Source organism: Protomyctophum bolini, assembly GCF_963924005.1.
Source record: "Protomyctophum bolini genome assembly, chromosome: 11".
Taxonomy (NCBI): domain Eukaryota; kingdom Metazoa; phylum Chordata; class Actinopteri; order Myctophiformes; family Myctophidae; genus Protomyctophum; species Protomyctophum bolini.
Genome location: NC_137872.1, coordinates 4698491 through 4717151, shown reverse-complemented (window position 1 = coordinate 4717151; position 18661 = coordinate 4698491). Strand labels below are relative to the sequence as shown.

General features: G+C 44.2%; 1 protein-coding gene across 1 annotated transcript; it reads right to left on the bottom strand.

Annotated features, from left to right (window-relative positions):
- Nucleotides 1–781: 781 nt before the first annotated feature.
- Nucleotides 782–14815, bottom strand: gsg1 (germ cell associated 1; the record flags this gene model as incomplete). The annotated part of the gene is made up of 5 exons (XM_080776376.1): nucleotides 782–1451; nucleotides 3593–3704; nucleotides 9602–9775; nucleotides 10658–10705; nucleotides 14515–14815. 5 exons carry the CDS (start codon nucleotides 14813–14815, stop codon nucleotides 782–784), a joined length of 1305 nt encoding a protein of 434 aa, XP_080632502.1.
- Between the last annotated feature and the right edge of the window lie 3846 nt (nucleotides 14816–18661).

Here is an 18661-nt window from a genome sequence, read left to right as displayed (position 1 = left end):
AAAAAATAAATACACCTAAAATAATCATGAATGGTTGCAGCTTTGGTTTTCAAGCAACCATTTTTTCAGATTGAATTTAAAATATGGAAATGTATAGCACAATCCCTAATATACGCAGAGAAAGGCCATTCCATGCTACACAACCCTGTACTGAGAGGACATTCTGGCCGAATGTCGTTTGCCGGTGCCAACTGTCAGGAATGGTCTAATTTGTTTAAAATTGTGAAGGTTGAATTTAATCGTATTAGTGACTTTCTTCACATGTTTTTTTTTAAAGGTTAGGGTTGAGTCTAAATATGACTCAGAGGTACTTGATCTCTGGGACAACAAGGTCAAGTTCCTCTCCACCCAGAAACACATTTGAGGACTCCAACACAAACTGGTCTTTTGGGGGTCCTTGGACCTCGACATGAAAATGTTTAAGAACAACTGACATAGAAACACGAGGTTGTTCAAGAAAACTGTCAGGATTTTAGGAGACATTTTGTAGAATCGTATCCCAGCCGGTCTAAATGGGTTAACCCATTCTGACCGGGAACCCGTTTTGGTGTCAGCATCATGTTATGCTTTAGCTATTGAAAAATAGCAGATCTACAAGCTCATAGCGCGCCAACGAGTGGCGCGCTACGAGCTTGTAGGTCTGCTATTTTTGAAAAATCGAAGAACGACTGACATTTTTAGAATCTGATCTCAGGTCAGAAGTGGGTTAATCAGACCAGTGTGTTGTCCAGTGGAAACCTCGTATGAATCTGATCTCAGGTCAGCCCTGTGAAGTTGCTTGTCAACGTGGGCCGTTGTACACGTCCTCGTGGGGATGGTAGCGGGAGCCGGCGCCGCCGCGGCCGCCATCTTTGTGAGCGGGCGGGAGGTGGACGACAGAGACGGAGGAGGAGGAGGTGCAGGGAGGAGGAGGAGAGGCCATGAGGGACAGGCGGTGGAGGTGCCAGTGGGACAGAGGAGGAGGTGCATTGTGGGACGGAGGAGGCGATGGCGGCGGCGGCGGCGGGGGGAAGGCGAGAGGGAGAGAGTGGCAGTGCTTGAGCGGGGGCGGCGAGGGCCACCGCGGCTGGGGCTGCAACGGGGGCTCGTAGTACGGCGACAGGGGGGAGATGGGAGGGGAGGACCGGTGGTGGTGGTGGTAATACTCGGGGGTGACGGTGGACGGGTAGTACTGGGCCTGCGGTGGTCCGGTGGACGGGTAGTACTGGGCCTGCGGTGGTGGTCCGGTGGACGGGTAGTACTGGGCCTGCGGTGGTGGTCCGGTGGACGGGTAGTACTGGGCCTGCGGTGGCGGTGGTGGTGGTGGCGGTCCCGCGTAATTGAAGCCGCAGCGCTGAAGGAGGGCCGCGCTGCGTCTGCGTATGGGGCCGACCATCAGGATCTTCTTGGTGTAGTTGTTGAGGGTGGAGACGCCCGCCGCCATGCAGAAGGTGAAGGCTACCCACGCGACGCTGGCGGGATGAAGAGGACATGTTGGATTGTTTGTGGTTTGTTTGTATACGCCATAAGACACACTGTAGTGGGTATTGAGTGGGGCTTCCTGTCAAACACTCTTGTGTTGTTCTATGGGTTTGAGAGTAGTCACACCTGTGCAAGACCAGTTGGTGAAACAGTATTCAATGTGTGATAGGATCATACAGTGAAGATACGATCTGGCCGCTCCAACTGTCAGGAAGGGTCTAATTTGTTTAACATTTTGAAGGTTGAATTTAATCATATTAGTGACTTTCTTCACATGGTTTTTTTAAAGGTTATAGGGTTGAGTCTAAATATGACTCCGAGGTACTTGAACTCTGGGACAACAAGGTGAAGTTCCTCTCCACCCAGAAACACATTTGAGGACTCCAACACAAACTGGTCTTTTGGAGAAGGCCATGCAGACTGTCTTTGTGGCATTCAAGAGCAAGACATGAATCTATAAGCCATGCAGTCTTGATTGCTTGGGGTGCGCACGCTTTTCCGACACACCGAAGATCCGAAGCGGGGGGACATGCGATGCGATGCGATGCGATGCGAAAAAGCGATGGTCCGACATGCGCTGCTCCCGTGCTTGCAGCGGTTAGGGTTAGGTTAGGATTGAGGTTTCGGATCAATAGTATGTCGGAACTAAAGCCTGCACCCGAATGCTTGTCACTGGGCTGAGGTTAAAATGATTGACACATCTGCATAGCTTTTACCAGTCGTTGTGTAGCTGTTGAACTTGAGAGTGAAGACGCCCGCCACCATGCAGAAGGTGAAGGCTATCCACGCCACGCTGACGGGAAGAGGACATGTTTGTGGTTTGTACTGTACTGGATATTATACAGTATAATTATGATGCTCACGTGAAACCATCATGCCAGCCCCAGTGTTGATTCTGTCGACTATAATAATACTATGACGAGAAAATGTTCGTCGACTACCTTTTGTCGCCGACGAAAACTAAATGGAAACAAAATGAAAACTAAGCGACGGTGACTAAAACTGAGACTGAACATATTTCGTCAACAAAAAATGTTTTTTTAATAAAGAAAAATAAATAGCGGGTTTGTCGCGGTGACCTGGTGACGAGTGCCGTCGCGCTATGATGACGAAAGCGGAAATCGACCCGTGCTCTGGGCTGCAAGGGCTTCTGGGAAAATGAGTTCAATGCACGTGAACGGTATACAGTTTCAACTGGACTCCAGCAGCTCTCACTGCCTGTTGTTGTTGTTACGGATCGCGACGGCGGCATATTTTTCGGTTCGACAAAAAGCCATGGAACTATTTTTTCAGGGGGATTTTCATGGATCAAAGGCGAAAATACCGTGGCGTTATGCTCCAAAAGGTAATTGGACAGACAATCTCGGCAGCCTCGGTATATGACAACTTTTAATCTAAAGCCGTCAAGGTGTTTTAACCCATTCTGACCGGGCACCCATTTTGGTGTTGGCATCATGTTATGCTTTAGCTATTGAAAAATAGCAGACCTACAAGCTCATATCGCGCCACCGAGTGGCGCGATACGAGCTTGTAGGTCTGCTATTTTTGAAAAATTCAAAGAACGATTGACATTTTTAGAATCTGATCTCAGGTCAGAATGGGTTAATCAGACCAGTGTGTGTCCAGTGGAAACCTGGTATGAATCTGATCTCAGGTCAGAATGGGTTAATAGCTGTCAACACTGGCACAGCAGAGGGTGGACACTGGCACAAGTGTGAGAGAGATGATTTTTCTTTTATATTTAAATGTATATAAAAAAAGGTTTACAGTTAAATTAAGTCCACTCACATCTGTATGCAAATTACATCCTGCTCATAATTCTGTATACATTCATTTAAACTCACATTCATTGAACTCGCTGACTGGGGAGACAGTGGTAAAAAAATCATAATTGAGTCTAAAAATCATACATGCTGATGTGAAAGAAAATGTATTCTAAAGAAAAAGAGAAAAAATAAAGGTTGCTCATGTGTGTATGAACAAATCAAAATCGGATGGAAATATATCATTTGGATGTGGTGTCATAATTAAACGTAATAATGTCGATATTATGGCACGGCGACTATCAAGGAAATAAAGACACGGCACGTCATGTCCAAAAGGTTGCAGAGCCCTGAGTTAGAGGACTTACTAGAAGGCCCAGGAGTAGCTGTAGCTGTGAGGCTTGAAGCTTTCTGGTCCCATCAGGGCTGTCGTCTGAAACACCTGCATGAACATCATGTGTGCCACCATGCCCACGAGACCTAGTGCACGCACACGCACACACACACACACACACACACACACACACACACACACACACACACACACACACACACACACACACACACACACACACACACACACACACACACACAGTAAAATTGCTCCCCCAGAACTATTTCAGCAGCCAGATGTGATGCAAAAGCCATTGCATAAAATGTAAGACAGACAGAATTAAATGTGTTGTAGGGCAATATAGGTTAGTAAACCAACAACAGGTTACCTGAATTTACTAGATTGCAATCACTTGTGAAATATGTGTGTGTAATAAAATGTTATATCTCTACTGTCAGGAAGAAACCACTTAACTCCAAATTGTTCATTTTTCAGGAAATGAAAAATATAAGATTTTCAGGAAATTAAGAAAACAAAGCAATGTTTCCTCATCAAAGTCGGTGTTGTGAATTGTCAAAATGTCACTTCCATGAGAGGGGGAGAGGTGGTGGAGTTAGCTGCTTTAGCAGACAGTTTGAGGGTCCAATGGAGTTAAGAGGTTTTGTCCCAAGCGCTTTTTACTACTTTCCATTGGTTCAATATTATTTTAACCAACATACAGATGTAAAAGGTGCTCAATAGCACTGATTTATGAAAACTATACTGTATACATACTCAGAAATACCAAATATTAAAGTTGCCTTAGGTCAAGTTATTGATGATCTCTAGATACATTAGTTGCTACTGATGTTTTCTTGTACAGCAGTGGTTCCCCTAGGGGTCCTTGAGGGAGTTCCAGAGGGTCCCCAGCTAATTGATAATTAGTTCCATTTGTACACTCTCAGAGTTAAATTAGCATTGATCTTACAATATAAATGGCGGTCCGTAGACTAATGCTAATGTCAATCTGGGGGTCCTTGAAATTAAAACAGGTTGAGAATCACTGCTAGAGCCGTAAAAAATCTTCTCTTATGGGGGGTCCCTGGCATATGTTTTCAAATAGGGGTCCACGAGGCTATACGTGTCAGTTTGGGGACCACTGTAACGTACGGTATAACCACTGTAACGTATGGTATATAACCACTGTAACGTATGGTAAATAACCACTGTAACGTATGGTAAATAACCACTGTAATGTACGGTATGTAACCACTGTAATCAGGGGCGGCCTTAGTAATCTGGAGGCCCGTTTCAAGACCAAATATGAGGCCCCCCATATACCTATGACATCATTATTTTGTTGATACAGCCGTATATTGATACGAATAGTTTGACTGTTCAATATCACACGCAGCCATTACTCTCGACAATCAGCAACAACACCTTTCCTTTCCTCATCCTGTCGTCCCTTCACAATTAAAGTGTCTCCCCTTTACCTCCCAATGCTGCACATTGTACCATGTTATTTACATAAAATAGGTGTAACTTTACTAACTTAGCATTAACATTGTGGGAGAGAGCAAGGCAGTGAGTGAGCGAGAGAGAAAGAGAGAGAGGGCCAAGAGTGGCGGTGGTTGACTGAGGGGACTTCAGTGCACTGTACACTCTTGCTTCGTGTCCCAGGTTGGCTTGGTGTGGAATGTGCTAATTTGTCCCCTATATTCAAAGTCTGATTTCCATTGATTGTTGGCTGTGTTTAGCATGTATATGGCTGTGGAGTTTTGGTACAAAATCAAAACAACTTGTCTAATATTTTGGCATGTTTAAACCTCCAGGAAAATCCGTGTTGAGGTTCTTAATCCATTGTTTTTCATTAAAACGTCTTTGTCCTAAAACTGTCCAGTTGGGAATGTGTTGAAGTCCAGATACTTTTAGAGCTTCAATGCCATGTAATGTTGAACAATCCTTTTAGTTGTCTTTTTTTGCATTGTTAATATTGTATCTGTGTTGTCTCAGCCTTGCAGTTATTAATTGTTTTACTCGTTTCTCCGACATATTTAATAATAAGCCACATTTTTCACATGTGATTAAATAAACACAGTTGCTGGTGCTGGCTGTTATCTGTCGTTTAATCTCCAACATGCGTTTGTAGTTCTATTTTTAACTATTTGTTTGGGTTTGAAGTATTCTGGTCTCTGGCGTGCTGGTGTGTTGATTCCTTTTAGCTTGCCGTGTACCAGATAATAATGGTAAATGGTGCATTTATATAGCGCCTTTATCCAAAGCGCTTTACATAGATTGTGCATTACATTCACACATTCACACACACACACACACACACACACACACACACACACACACACACACATTCACACACCGATTGCGGCGGAAGCCATGCAAGTGTACCTTGCATGGCTTCCATGGATTATTATTTTTTTGGCATCTTTCTGCTGTTCCTTCGTCTGTAATGTGGTCTCGGTTGTTATTGTTGTTGTCGTCTGTTGGTTGCCATGGCTGCCAGTTCCCACCTGATGTCGTGTGGGAGTTCCGATTGGTCCAGAGCGTACTGAATAACTTCTAGCTTACATAACGTCTTAAGACGAGGATTCAACTCTAAGATGAACAGCTCATCATAGATAGTGTGATCTCCTTTGTATCCTCCAAAGACGATGATACGATCTCCCACAATGCAACAGCACATACCTGCAAGCACTGGACATGGTCCTTTCCCCTTGGGCTCAACCTGCTTCTTCCAGGAGAAGGTCTCTGGACTGAATTTCCACACATCATTGAAGATCTGGTTACCGTTCCAGCCACTAAATATGTACAGCTCTTCATTGTAGGTAAATGCTGAATGACTCCAGCGTCCTTCTGGTAGATGTTGTGCAGAAGGCGTATTCAGCCAGCCGTTGGTCTCTGTGTCAAACACTCTGATGCTGTTGCAGCCCCCCTGGGGCCCACAGCCCCCGAATACAAACATCTTGGTACCAATGATGGTGGCAGAGTGACGGTGTGAAGCAGGAGGTGGAGTTCCTCTGGTGTTAATTAAAGTCCAGACCATTGTGCTGGTGTCCAACTTGTACATGTCATTAGTGCGTCCAGTCAGCTTGGTGCATCCTCCATGTATAAACATGACCTTCTCCAACACACAGGCTGTGTGGTAGCTCCTCCCCTCTGGAACAGTCCCAGAAACCCTCGGTTGGAACCATCTGTGGGCGTCAACATCAAATGCATAAAGCACATTGTAATACTGCCCGTCCCAAGACCCTCCGCAGATGTAGACTGTATCTTCAACCAACACAGCTGTGTGGCCGGAGCGCTTGGATGGAACCTCAAGGTGACCGTCTCCTCTTCCTGGTTCCACTGGAGGTAACTTCTTCCAGCATAAAGACAATGGGTTGAAGACATGGACATCCATCTGTCCCATGTTGTTGAAGGTCCCTCCAGAGTAGCCTCCAAAGGAATACAGATTGTTCCTCACTGCTACAGCAGCATGATCAGCTCGCTTTGGTCCTCCTGCTTTGGAAACGGTCCAAGACAACATCACTCTGTCCGTCTCTCTCTCTTGACGTCTACAGTAATTTCCAACACGGTGCATCATCTTATATATCTTCTGGTGTGAAATCACACGCGACACAAACTGTTGCCATGCACGCCTTAACGACGCCAATTAGTGCAGCTGTTCTTCATCTGCACCCTTTGAACTCTATTGCTATATTTATTACTTCATTGCAGCTACCTTGGGGTCTATGGATCTATGGGTCTTCCACACGTATAGCATAGTATAGTATATATATATGTATAGTTACTTGCGCAAGCAGAGCGCGCAAGTAATCGTTTCGCTTGGTCTCTTCGAAGTGAAGACAAGTTTTCTTCAACGGTAAATCTGTGCCTGGTTTGCTGGGACTAGTTACAACATTACGTCATCCTTGAGAGAGTACATGGTGTGTATATGACGTAATGTTGTAACTTGTAACTTGTAACTTGTAACATTACGTCATATACACACCATGTACTCTCTCAAGGATGACGTAATGTTGTAACTAGTCCCAGCAAACCAGGCACAGATTTACCGTTGAAGAAAACTTGTCTTCACTTTTTGGAACCAAGTAACCACAGTATACTGCTAATCAAATTACAACTACATACTCTGTATGTAGTTGTAACTAGAACAACTACATACAGTCTGTGCCTGGTTTGCTGGGACTAGTTACAAGTTACAAGTTACAACATTACGTCATATACACACCATGTACTCTCTCAAGGATGACGTAATGTTGTAACTAGTCCCAGCAAACCAGGCACAGATTTACCGTTGAAGAAAACTTGTCTTCACTTTTTGGAACCAAGTAACCACAGTATACTGCTAATCAAATTACAACTACATACTCTGTATGTAGTTACTTGCGCAAGCAGAGCGCGCAAGTAATCATTTCGCTTGGTCTCTTCGAAGTGAAGCCAAGTTTTCTTCAACCGTAAGTCTGTGCCTGGTTTGCTGGGACCAGTTACAACATTACGTCATCCTTGAGAGAGTACATGGTGTGTATATGACGTAATGTTACAAGTTACAAGTTACAAGTTACAAGTTACAACATTACGTCATATACACACCATGTACTCTCTCAAGGATGACGTAATGTTGTAACTGGTCCCAGCAAACCAGGCACAGACTTACAGTTGAAAAAAACTTGGCTTCACTTTTTGGAACCAAGTAACCACAGTATACTGCTAATCAAATGACAACTACATACTCTGTATGTAGTTGTAATGTGATTTGTAATTTGTAAATCTGTGCCTGGTCTGCTGGGAACAGATGACCATATCTCTTACGTCATCACTGAGAGCTAGTCATACATATACACACACCATGTACTCTGGTCCCAGTTCTCAACGATGACGTAATGTTGTAACTGGTCCCAGCAAACCAGGCACAGACTTACGGTTGAAAAAAACTTGGCTTCACTTTTTGGAACCAAGTAACCACGGTATACTGCTAATCAAATGTGATTTGTAATTTGTAAATCTGTGCCTGGTCTGTAGTACTGTACTATAGTACAAAATGAAATACATTTAAAACAATTGACAATTTACAATAAGTAATAAAATAATTATACTGTATAATATATTTTAATTCAGTTTATATACCTTTTTTTCATCACATATCAATGATTCATTTTTCTGTAAAAAAGTAGTTAGGTAGCAAATAGTTATACGTAATGATTATACATTTCAAACGTTCCTTCACAGAGATACTGAGATGTGATACTTTCCAGCGGTCGAAAGTACTTGCGCGCTCTGCTTGCGCACTAGTAGGCCATTTATGGCCTACTAGTGTGCAACAAGCAAGTATGCACTCGGCAGAGTGCAGTTCTAGTTTATAATATAGTTTCATTATATAGATATTCCACTGTTACGTTCTTAGCTTACGCATGTTTCATGATAAATGCTTTTTATGTGATGAATTCCCATGCTTTTTTGTTCTTGCTTAATGTAAGTCACTCTGGATTAAGAGCGTCTGCTAAATGCCTAAATTGTAAATTGCTACAGCGTTCCCTAACACTGAGCTGTGTTGTATTTTGAAGCTGTGTGTGTGTGTGTGTGTGTGTGTGTGTACATGCGCGGAATGTGCTCAAGCTGACTGGCTGAGCACGGAATGTGATGTATGGTGATAACAGTGCCGCTCACGTCCCGCGGGTGTGATATTTTTCTCTATATCACTGTGTGAGAGACAGTCCACTGAGCAACTCCTCAAAGTGAGGCTGAATGACAAGTATTTTGCATTCTGGCTCTTTGAGGGGAATAACGCGCCCCCTATGGCCAGCTTGGTGTGTTTGTGTGTTCTCAGGGACGGCCTTAGGAATCTGGAGGCCTGTTTCAAGACCAAATATGAGGCCCCCATATACCTATGACATCAGTATTTTGTTGAGGCCCCCCTGAGGGTGGAGGCCCGTTTCAATTGAAACTGGTGAAACATACTTAAGGCCTCCTATGACTGTAATGTACGGTATATAACCACTGTAATGTACGGTATATAACCACTGTAATGTACGGTGTAATAGCCTACCTCCCGTCACAGTGAAGACGGCAGCGAAGGAGTTGAGCAGCTGACCCCAGAGCAGCCGCGTGGCGCCGGGACAGCAGCTGCTGGTCAGACACAGCTGGACGGACAGCAGCACACAGCTGACCACCAGCAGGCCCACATACATGACCTCCATGGACACGGACAGCCACATGATGGCTGGGGTCCAGAGTCCGTTATGGGGCCCGGACGTCCCCAAAGACAAAGAGACAGTGTGTGAGAGAAAGGTATACACATGGCATGCAGGTGGGTATACATACTCAGAGCCATCTAAGCCATTTTGACCTGAGATCAGATTCTAAAAATGGCTCTTCTAGATCCTGACAGTTTTCTGAAAAAGCTGTGTTTATATGTCAGTCGTTCTTCGATTTTTCAAAGATAGCAGACCTACAAGCTCGTAGCGCGCCACTCGGTGGCGCGCTACGAGCTTGTAGATCTGCTATTTTTCAATAGCTAAAGCATAACATAATGCTACCACCAAAAGGGGTTCCCGCCCCAAAATGGGTGCTAATGGAAGAGTATCGATATAGAGGGGGGCTCGAGCGCTGTTCATGCAGCCTGCACTGAGACAAGCTGGAGTTGGAAATACATTGTTTTCAACGAGGGCGGCGCAAACAAGAGCTATTTTAAGCATGTGTGCAACATGACGACTGTTAAAGTATTGTACAGTAACTAACTAAAGTCTCTATAATGTTTATGTTGTACTATTACTACAAAACTATCTAAAATAAAGGGATTTAAGATCATTAAAGAGTCCAATGCATTTCTGCCTAATTCCGGTCCAGGACTTGTCCCAGTTGGTTGTCCCCACGCTCAATAGAAGTCTATGTAGGAGAGCCAGCCGCCATTGGACTGAAGCCCCATGAAGTGAACGCAGTTTGCGTAACTCTGTCTATATCTAAGGCTCTGGGTATATCATCACTCAAACAAACAATGCAGGTGGGTATTATACTGTATATATCACTCAAATAATCAAACAATTGATTGAACAATCAACCGATCAATGCAAAGCAAAAGCACACAATTTAAACCTGTACCTACCTTTCTCATTGGCCGGCGTCAACGTATGGAACAAACAGCAGTTTTCCTCTGGAAAAGAGAAAGTGAACATGTATATGATTCAGTGTTCAGTTAATTTACTTTAAAGGGACATTTCACCACTGGAAGAAACCGATTTGTAGTTCAGGAACTACAGCGACTAAAATATATATAAAAAAAAAACACATTAATAACCCCAAGAAAGTGTTTCTTGTGTCCTAAACATCATTAACCCATTCTGACCTGAGATCAGATTCATACGAGGTTTCCACTGGACACACACTGGTCTGATTAACCCATTCTGACCTGAGATCAGATTCTAAAAATGTCAGTCGTTCTTCGATTTTTCAAAAATAGCAGACCTACAAGCTCGTAGCGCGCCACTCGGTGGCGCGCTACGAGCTTGTAGATCTGCTATTTTTCAATAGCTAAAGCATAACATGATGCTAACACCAAAACGGGTTCCCGGTCAGAATGGGTTCTGGTTGCAAAGGGGGTGAAGTGGCCCTTTAATTAAAACACTTTCCCTCCCTATCACGACTTACACAAGTTATGTTTTCATTGTTTAATTTAGCGTGTCTTAATACGTTTTAAGACATACAGGGTTTTCCATCGGACAGAGTAGTGGGATAGGTGATGCGTATTGATGACGTCACCACAACAACAACATCCGTCGCACTGGCATGCAAAGGGTTCTGGGAAATTGAGTCCCAGTGCATTGCAATGGCGGCGGTGCGGCGGTGCGGCCGCGCAGCGCGTGCGTTCCTTCTCCGCTCTGTAGTCGTGTTCGCCACTTTTGGAATATATTTCAACACCACGACAATCGATTACACTGTTTTAAAGCGGATTTTCATGACAAGCAACGATCAAGTCAGCGCAGCGCAGCTGGCTCTTCAAAGGTTAGTGAAAACTATAGGCAGGGAGATCTGGAACACCATTGTTTAATCACTGCAGTCAAACTGTTAAAGTAAACATGGCATCGTACCAAAAGGTTAACAATACATAGGCCTGTCCGAGAACAGGCATAAGCTCAGCTGCTATCAACGATATTTTGATTACATAAACTTCTTTTTTTTTTAAACACACAAATTATCTTGCACCAGCAAATTACAAATGCCTACATTTCCAGCAAACGAGGCAACCGCTTTATTACACAAACCTCTTCCTACCCTTTTAATGTACAGTAGTATATACTGTTGGATAGAACTTGAAAACTGCTGTGTTTTTCCACACTCTGACCCCGAGAATCAGTCTCAAACGGGCTAGCAGGAAGCCGGAAACACGGCCAGTGTATTTTATTTTATTTTTTGAATCCCATTAACCTCTCTCTCCCTGGGTTTCTAATCCATAATTGAGTCATGCTGTTAGAGTCTAAATCTCCCTGAGCAGAACACGCACACTGATGATAATCCTCTTTGGTTTACAAACACATTCACACTCTCACGCGCACACACACACACACACACACACACACGCACGCACACAACCTGGAGGTCTCAAAATCATATTTCCGCACGCATAGCTTCCCGTCCTGATATAAACCCATTTGAATCTCTCATTGTTATTATCAGACAATGTGGGGTTTTTTTTTTCTCCTTGGTGAATCCTCATCTCACCTTGGGAACACCCTCTATATACGCGACGCGCATAAGCAATCATAAACTCATCACAATGCATGACCCGGGTTAGGAAATAATATATAAATAAATATATATACGCACTATATCCCATTCTGAACGGGAACCCGTTTTGGTGTCGGCATCATGTTACGCTTTAGCTATTGAAAAATAGCAGATCTACAAGCTCATAGCGCGCCACCGAGTGGCGCGCTACGAGCTTGTAGGTCTGCTATTTTTGAAAAATCGAAGAACGACTGACATTTCTTTAGAATTTGATCTCAGGTCAGAATGGGTTAATCAGACCAGTGTGTGTCCAGTGGAAACCTCGTATGAATCTGATCTCAGGTCAGAATGGGATATATATATAATCCTGATGAAATAAGTAGGAGGCATGTGATTATGTAGAGCTGGGTCAACACCCCCATGTTGGTCTTCATATAGTTGGACTTATTTCACATTCAGGCTCCAACATTTCCTCCTGTTCTGTTCTTTAACTACATAGAAGTGTCTATTTGTACGTCTCTAAATGTTTTGATGAATTGAACATGGTGGACCCTCTTGTAAACAAATGTAATGCTTAATTGTGTCGTCCACTCACAGTTAACAGTCCTTGTATTGAGCTTGTGCTTGAAATGTACTGTAATTCTGCAAACTGTAATTAATAAATATTTCAATCAATCAATCAATCCAATCTGTAACTGCATGAATTTTGCCCATTTAGACCTGAGGACAGCATCCGTGTCACCTTATAGCTTTTAACCACTTTATAACCATTATTTATATTTTGTATTATTAAATGGTTTTTTTTGTGGCTTTCGCCTTTATTTTATATATTTTTATGGAGGGACAGGAAATGGGGGGAGAGCGATGGGGGGGTGACATGCACTAAGGGCTGTCGGGATCGGGAGTCGAACCCGCGGCACACTGCCAGACTGGATTGCCAGCCAAGATGCCTGGACCGCTGAGCCACGGCCCAGGCCTATGACCATTATTTTAAACTTCGCCCCAGAGTGCCGCGCTATGATCATGAAAATGTGTGCAAATCTTTTAATGTATATATTATTTTTCTTGACAGAAAACTGTCAGGATTTAGGAGAGATTTTGTAGAATCTGGTCTCAGGTCTTAACCCATTCTGAACGGGAACCCATGCTGGGGTTAGCATCATGTTATGCTTTAAGCTACTGAAAAATAGCAGATCTACAAGCTCGTAGCGCGCCACCGAGTGGCGCGCTACGAGCTTGTAGGTCTGCTATTTTTTGGAAAAACATTTTTTAGAATCTGATCTCAGGTCAGAATGGGTTAATCAGACCAGTGTGTTGTCCCAGTGGAAACCTCGTATGAATCTGATCTCAGGTCAGAATGGGTTAATGTGCCAATACTAGGCAAACGGACGACTCACTTCATGAAGTACAAAGCTGTACAAAGTTCTGGCAGTCACAACCGACTGTCTGCCATAGACTTCTATATATAGATGGAGACACACAATAATATAGCCTAGACTACCTGCATACCAATTCCACCCCTGCTCACAATGTGCACTCATAAAAGAGTACATCATTATCTTTCAAAACACTTATTACCCATTCCATAATAAAGGGGGTGAATGTGGAGACAGTATGATGAGCTGGTGCTCGCACAGCAAAGCCAGGCTGCAGTGATCCAGTGTTGGTGCTCGCACAGCAAAGCCAGGCTGCAGTGATCCAGTGTTGGTGCTCGCACAGCAAAGCCAGGCTGCAGTGATCCAGTGTTGGTGCTCGCACAGCAAAGCCAGGCTGCAGTGATCCAGTGTTGTTTTTGGCAGCACATTTAGATTTTAGTTTTAGTCTCTTGGAATAGTTTTCATTTAGTTTTAGTCACATTTTTTTAATGTATTTTGGGGCGGGCCTTGATGCCAGATCGTATAATGACTGATTTTACACTCACAATCGCAGATCTACAAGCCCAAGTGAGCGTGGAAGCAACACGTATTCGAACCCAGGACCTTCTAGCTGTGAGGCGACAGACTGTGCCACCGTGGCCCCTGGTGAATCGATTTCACTAAAGAGACCCAGCTGTGATCTGTCACTTGGCGAGCCTACAATATGCATAATATAATATTTTTTGAATTCCAGACCTTGTATTGGTGTTTCAGATTCGTTTGGAAAAGGACATACAATGAGTGCTGGCATTGTGTACTTTTTTGCTCATTTTCAACTAGTCAACTAGTAAAGTCATGCCCAGTGAACGGCCTCGTGGCTCACCCCAGGCGTCCGTGTAGATGTCCTCCTGGCAGCTGCGGAACAGGCCCACGTGGAAGGCGGGGAAGACGAAGCCGTCGTCGCCGGTCTCCCAGGAGAACTGGATGGCCACGGAGGAGTTGCCCGACGCGCCGGGCACGGGGATGCAGCCCAGGCGCTTGGTGGGCGTGCACAGGGGCTTGGGCACCTTCTGCTGGCCCACCACCCAGTAGGAGGACGTGAGGGAGAGCGTGCCCAGGACCAGGGAGACCACCGTCTGCAGGAAGGACAGGCGCGGGGAGCGGAGGCGCTGGAGGAACGCCATGGTTGGATGGATGGATGGATGGCGACGACTGATGGAGGAGAGGAGAGCTGGGGAGGAAGAAGAGGGAGATATGGAGCAAGAGAGAGGTATAGAGAGTGTATTAGTGCAGCCTCATGTAGCTGCAGCCTTCACCTGTATAGCTGCAGCCTTCACCTGTAGCTGCAGCCTCACGTAGCTGCAGCTACCTCACGAAGCTGCAGCCTTCAGCTGCCTTTGCAATGCATTTTGACCCCCAAGGCAGATTAAGTCTGGCCCCTCTCAATGCATTTTGACCCCACCAGGCAGATTAAGTCTGGCCCTGCTGAACGCATTTTGACCCCTCCCAGGTTACGAGCCAACCAGATTTGTCTGGAACCGGCCTAATAACCAACCAGGGCCCAGTATATGCAAATATGGGGCGGGTCATTGCGAGAAAAACAATCCAACACTGAGAGGGACGAGACCAATATGCACGCAGTGAGATTAGTATCGCTACACGAGGCTAGTATTAGTGCAGACATTTTGAGACATTTCCCAGAAAAAAATTGCAACGGTCTTTGTTTCATAAATATGTTAGTAAGTAACGACATATCAAAAGTTCTAAAAAATCCCAGTGGTGGAACATTATTTAACTAAAAAAAAGTTCCTCTTTTCCGCCAGGGCACAGGTCTCCATGCAGGTCAGGTCAGGTTGTGGCCTCCTGGTGGCGCTATAATAGGCCAATGTGAAAAGGGTTCCATTTGTTCTTATAAATATGCCTTTCATGGCAATTGGATGATTTGAGGCATTTTGTTCCAAAAATGTGCTTTGCAAAAATACACCTGTTGGTGGCGCTATAACAGGCCAATGTGAAAAGAGTGGGATGTATTCCTCCGTCTAGTAGGAAAGTGCGTGAAAGATTTCACGTAAATTGCACGCTGCTGCGTTCATGATTTGAGGCTTTTTGTTCAAAAGGGGCCAATCCTGCAAACATTGAAAGCCAAACGACAGAGATAGTGTACAGAGACAGAGACATTAAGCGTGATTTAGCACAAAGGGTCGTGTGCCGAAAATAGCCGATCAATAAGCTGGCTAATCAATGTGTCCTGGATGAAACGCGTCGTCAGCTTGCGTGTTTTTACTTTGTGTGTGTGTGTGGTGTTGCGGCAGAGCCTGAATGAGCCAGTATACAGAGCACGCGATCATAGAAACAGAGAGAAAACACATAGAAAACACATGCGAGAGACATGAAGTGTGAGCATGCTCCAGCCATGACGTCTGGATTTGGATGGCGTTGTTCTCAGTGTGGATGGACGGACGCCATGACAACACATCACACTTCAGCAAAACCATTTAGCCCATTCTGACCTGAGATCAGATTCATACGAGGTTTCCACTGGACACACACTGGTCTGATTAACCCATTCTGACCTGAGATCAGATTCTAAAAATGTCAGTCGTTCTTCGATTTAAAAAAAAATAGCAGACCTACGAGCTTGTAGATCTGCTATTTTTAAATAGCTAAAGCATAACATGATGCTAACACCAAAAGGGGTTCCCGCCCAGAATGGGTTAGACCCGCAGGCCAATTCTAAAGAAATGGCTTCTAAAAACAGACAGTTATGTGTTTTCCATGTAAAGGAGCCCCAGAATTATATGTAATTGGTCCCCCGGACCCAATCTCAAAATATGTTGTTCCATGCAGGGACCTTCCAGAATCAAAGATTTGAGGGAGAAAAAAAATCGCTCTGAAAGAATATATATATTCGAAGATTTGCGCCACAGCTTCATGATTTAAAAAATAAATAGCAGATCTACAAGCTCGTAGAGCTGCTATTTTTCCAATAGCTAAAATATAACATAATGCTTTAAAACACACCAAAAGGGGTGAGGTTCCCGCCCAAAATGGGTGCATGCCTAACAAAAATTGTATCTTGAGATCCCATGTGGACCTGTGACGTTTTCCATGACATACTTACTGTATATGACCCCAAATATGGTCAATAAGTAACAACACCGTGGGTTCCTCCAGTCTTTTTAATTGCAATATCGCCGATCAATTGCATTATCGCCGATAACCTGTCATTAACAAACTCACAAAATGTGAACGCTTGCCTTTGCACAACATCACGACATTATAAATGACTCGGCTGGGTAAACATTATGTTATGGTAAGGTAAGCCGTTTTCCGAATGTCTCGGTTCAAATAACTCAACGACTCCAGCATTTACCATCACTTTTGTTCACCTTATTCAAATTCTAATGGCAAATATAGGCGTAAATACGTGATATATGGTCTCTAACCCTAACCCTCTGGGACGGCAGAATGCACTGCTGAGCCTAGTGGAGACGTCGAGGGGTTAAATCAGCTAAACGTTGGTGAAACTAAGTAGGACCCCACTTGACAACCCCTGTGAAGTGTCTCGACTCAAGCCGTCTCCACATCACAGTGCTCAAGTCTTCCATCCTCAGGTATGACTATATGCGGTCAAGTGGAAGCCTGTCTCAGGGAGTAGGACGCCCCTGCCTTGCAGAGTCAACTATAGGCACTTTGGACTTAGCATCATGTCCTGTGTTTTCCAAATCAATCACACATTGACTAACGGGAATAAATAATAAAAATAGTTGCAGAGCTACATATCTAAACTTAAGACAAACACATGAACCTTTTAGAGGTAACATAACATGCATCTTATTTCCCTGAGTTGATTAGTGACGTATCTTTTATCAGGTTGGGAGAAGGGACGGTACAGGTTTTACATGGCTAATTACACATTTCGTCGACTAATACTATGTCGACAAAAAAATGTTCGTCGACTACCTTTTTTCACTGACGAGAACTAAATGAAAACTAAGCTATGATGACTAAAACTAAGACTAAATATAGAAAATGTCAACAAAAACTAGACTAAAAGGGAAGAGACTAGGGGACAAGAGATCCACTTGGTTGCATGCTGAAAATAGCAGATCTACAGCAGAGCTTGTAGATCCACTATATTTGTCATTACGACGGCATCAAGGACCGACAAAATACATTTTAGTCGACGAAATCAACAGTAGATTTAGTCGAGTAAAATCTTATAGTCGACTAAAACTAGACTAACACTAAAAGTGGCTGAATCAAAATCAACACTGCTCACACCAATGGCGGTTAATCTCTATAGGCAGATGGACAACAGACATGGGTAAATGAAAACTGGTGCCAGAATGCGTGTCTTTCCAGGAGGAGACACACAACAACAAACAGACAAAACCAATGCATTGGGAACGCTCGACGTAAAGCAGTGGAATTTGATGGAATTCATGTAAACATAATTAGGGAATAATAATAATAATAATAAAAATAAACGCTCACCTTTCTTTGACCTCACGTCTTACGTCTTTTCCTAGGCGGTAAAGTGGAAGGCCACGTCAAAACGACGATGTGTCACACCCGTCCTGCTCCTCTCCAAGTTTCTGTCTGTGTGAGGGGAGGGGGGGGTGTTTGTCTCTGGCCAGTGACTGACCGTGGTCATGTACAATACAACACACACAAACACACACACACACACACACACACACACATATATACACGTGTGTGCATGCACAAACTCACCATCCACTCCCCACAACAATTATTTTAAGCCAGGGGGTTCCCAACCTTTACGGATGGCTTAAAATATAAGCCATCCATACATACTAAATCCAAATGAGGACAACTCTATTCCATCTGTCCCACCACACACTCTCTCTCACACACACACACACACACACACACACACACACACACACACACACACACACACACACACACACACACACACACACACACACACACACACACACACACACACACACACACACACACACACACACACACACACACACACACACACACACACACACACA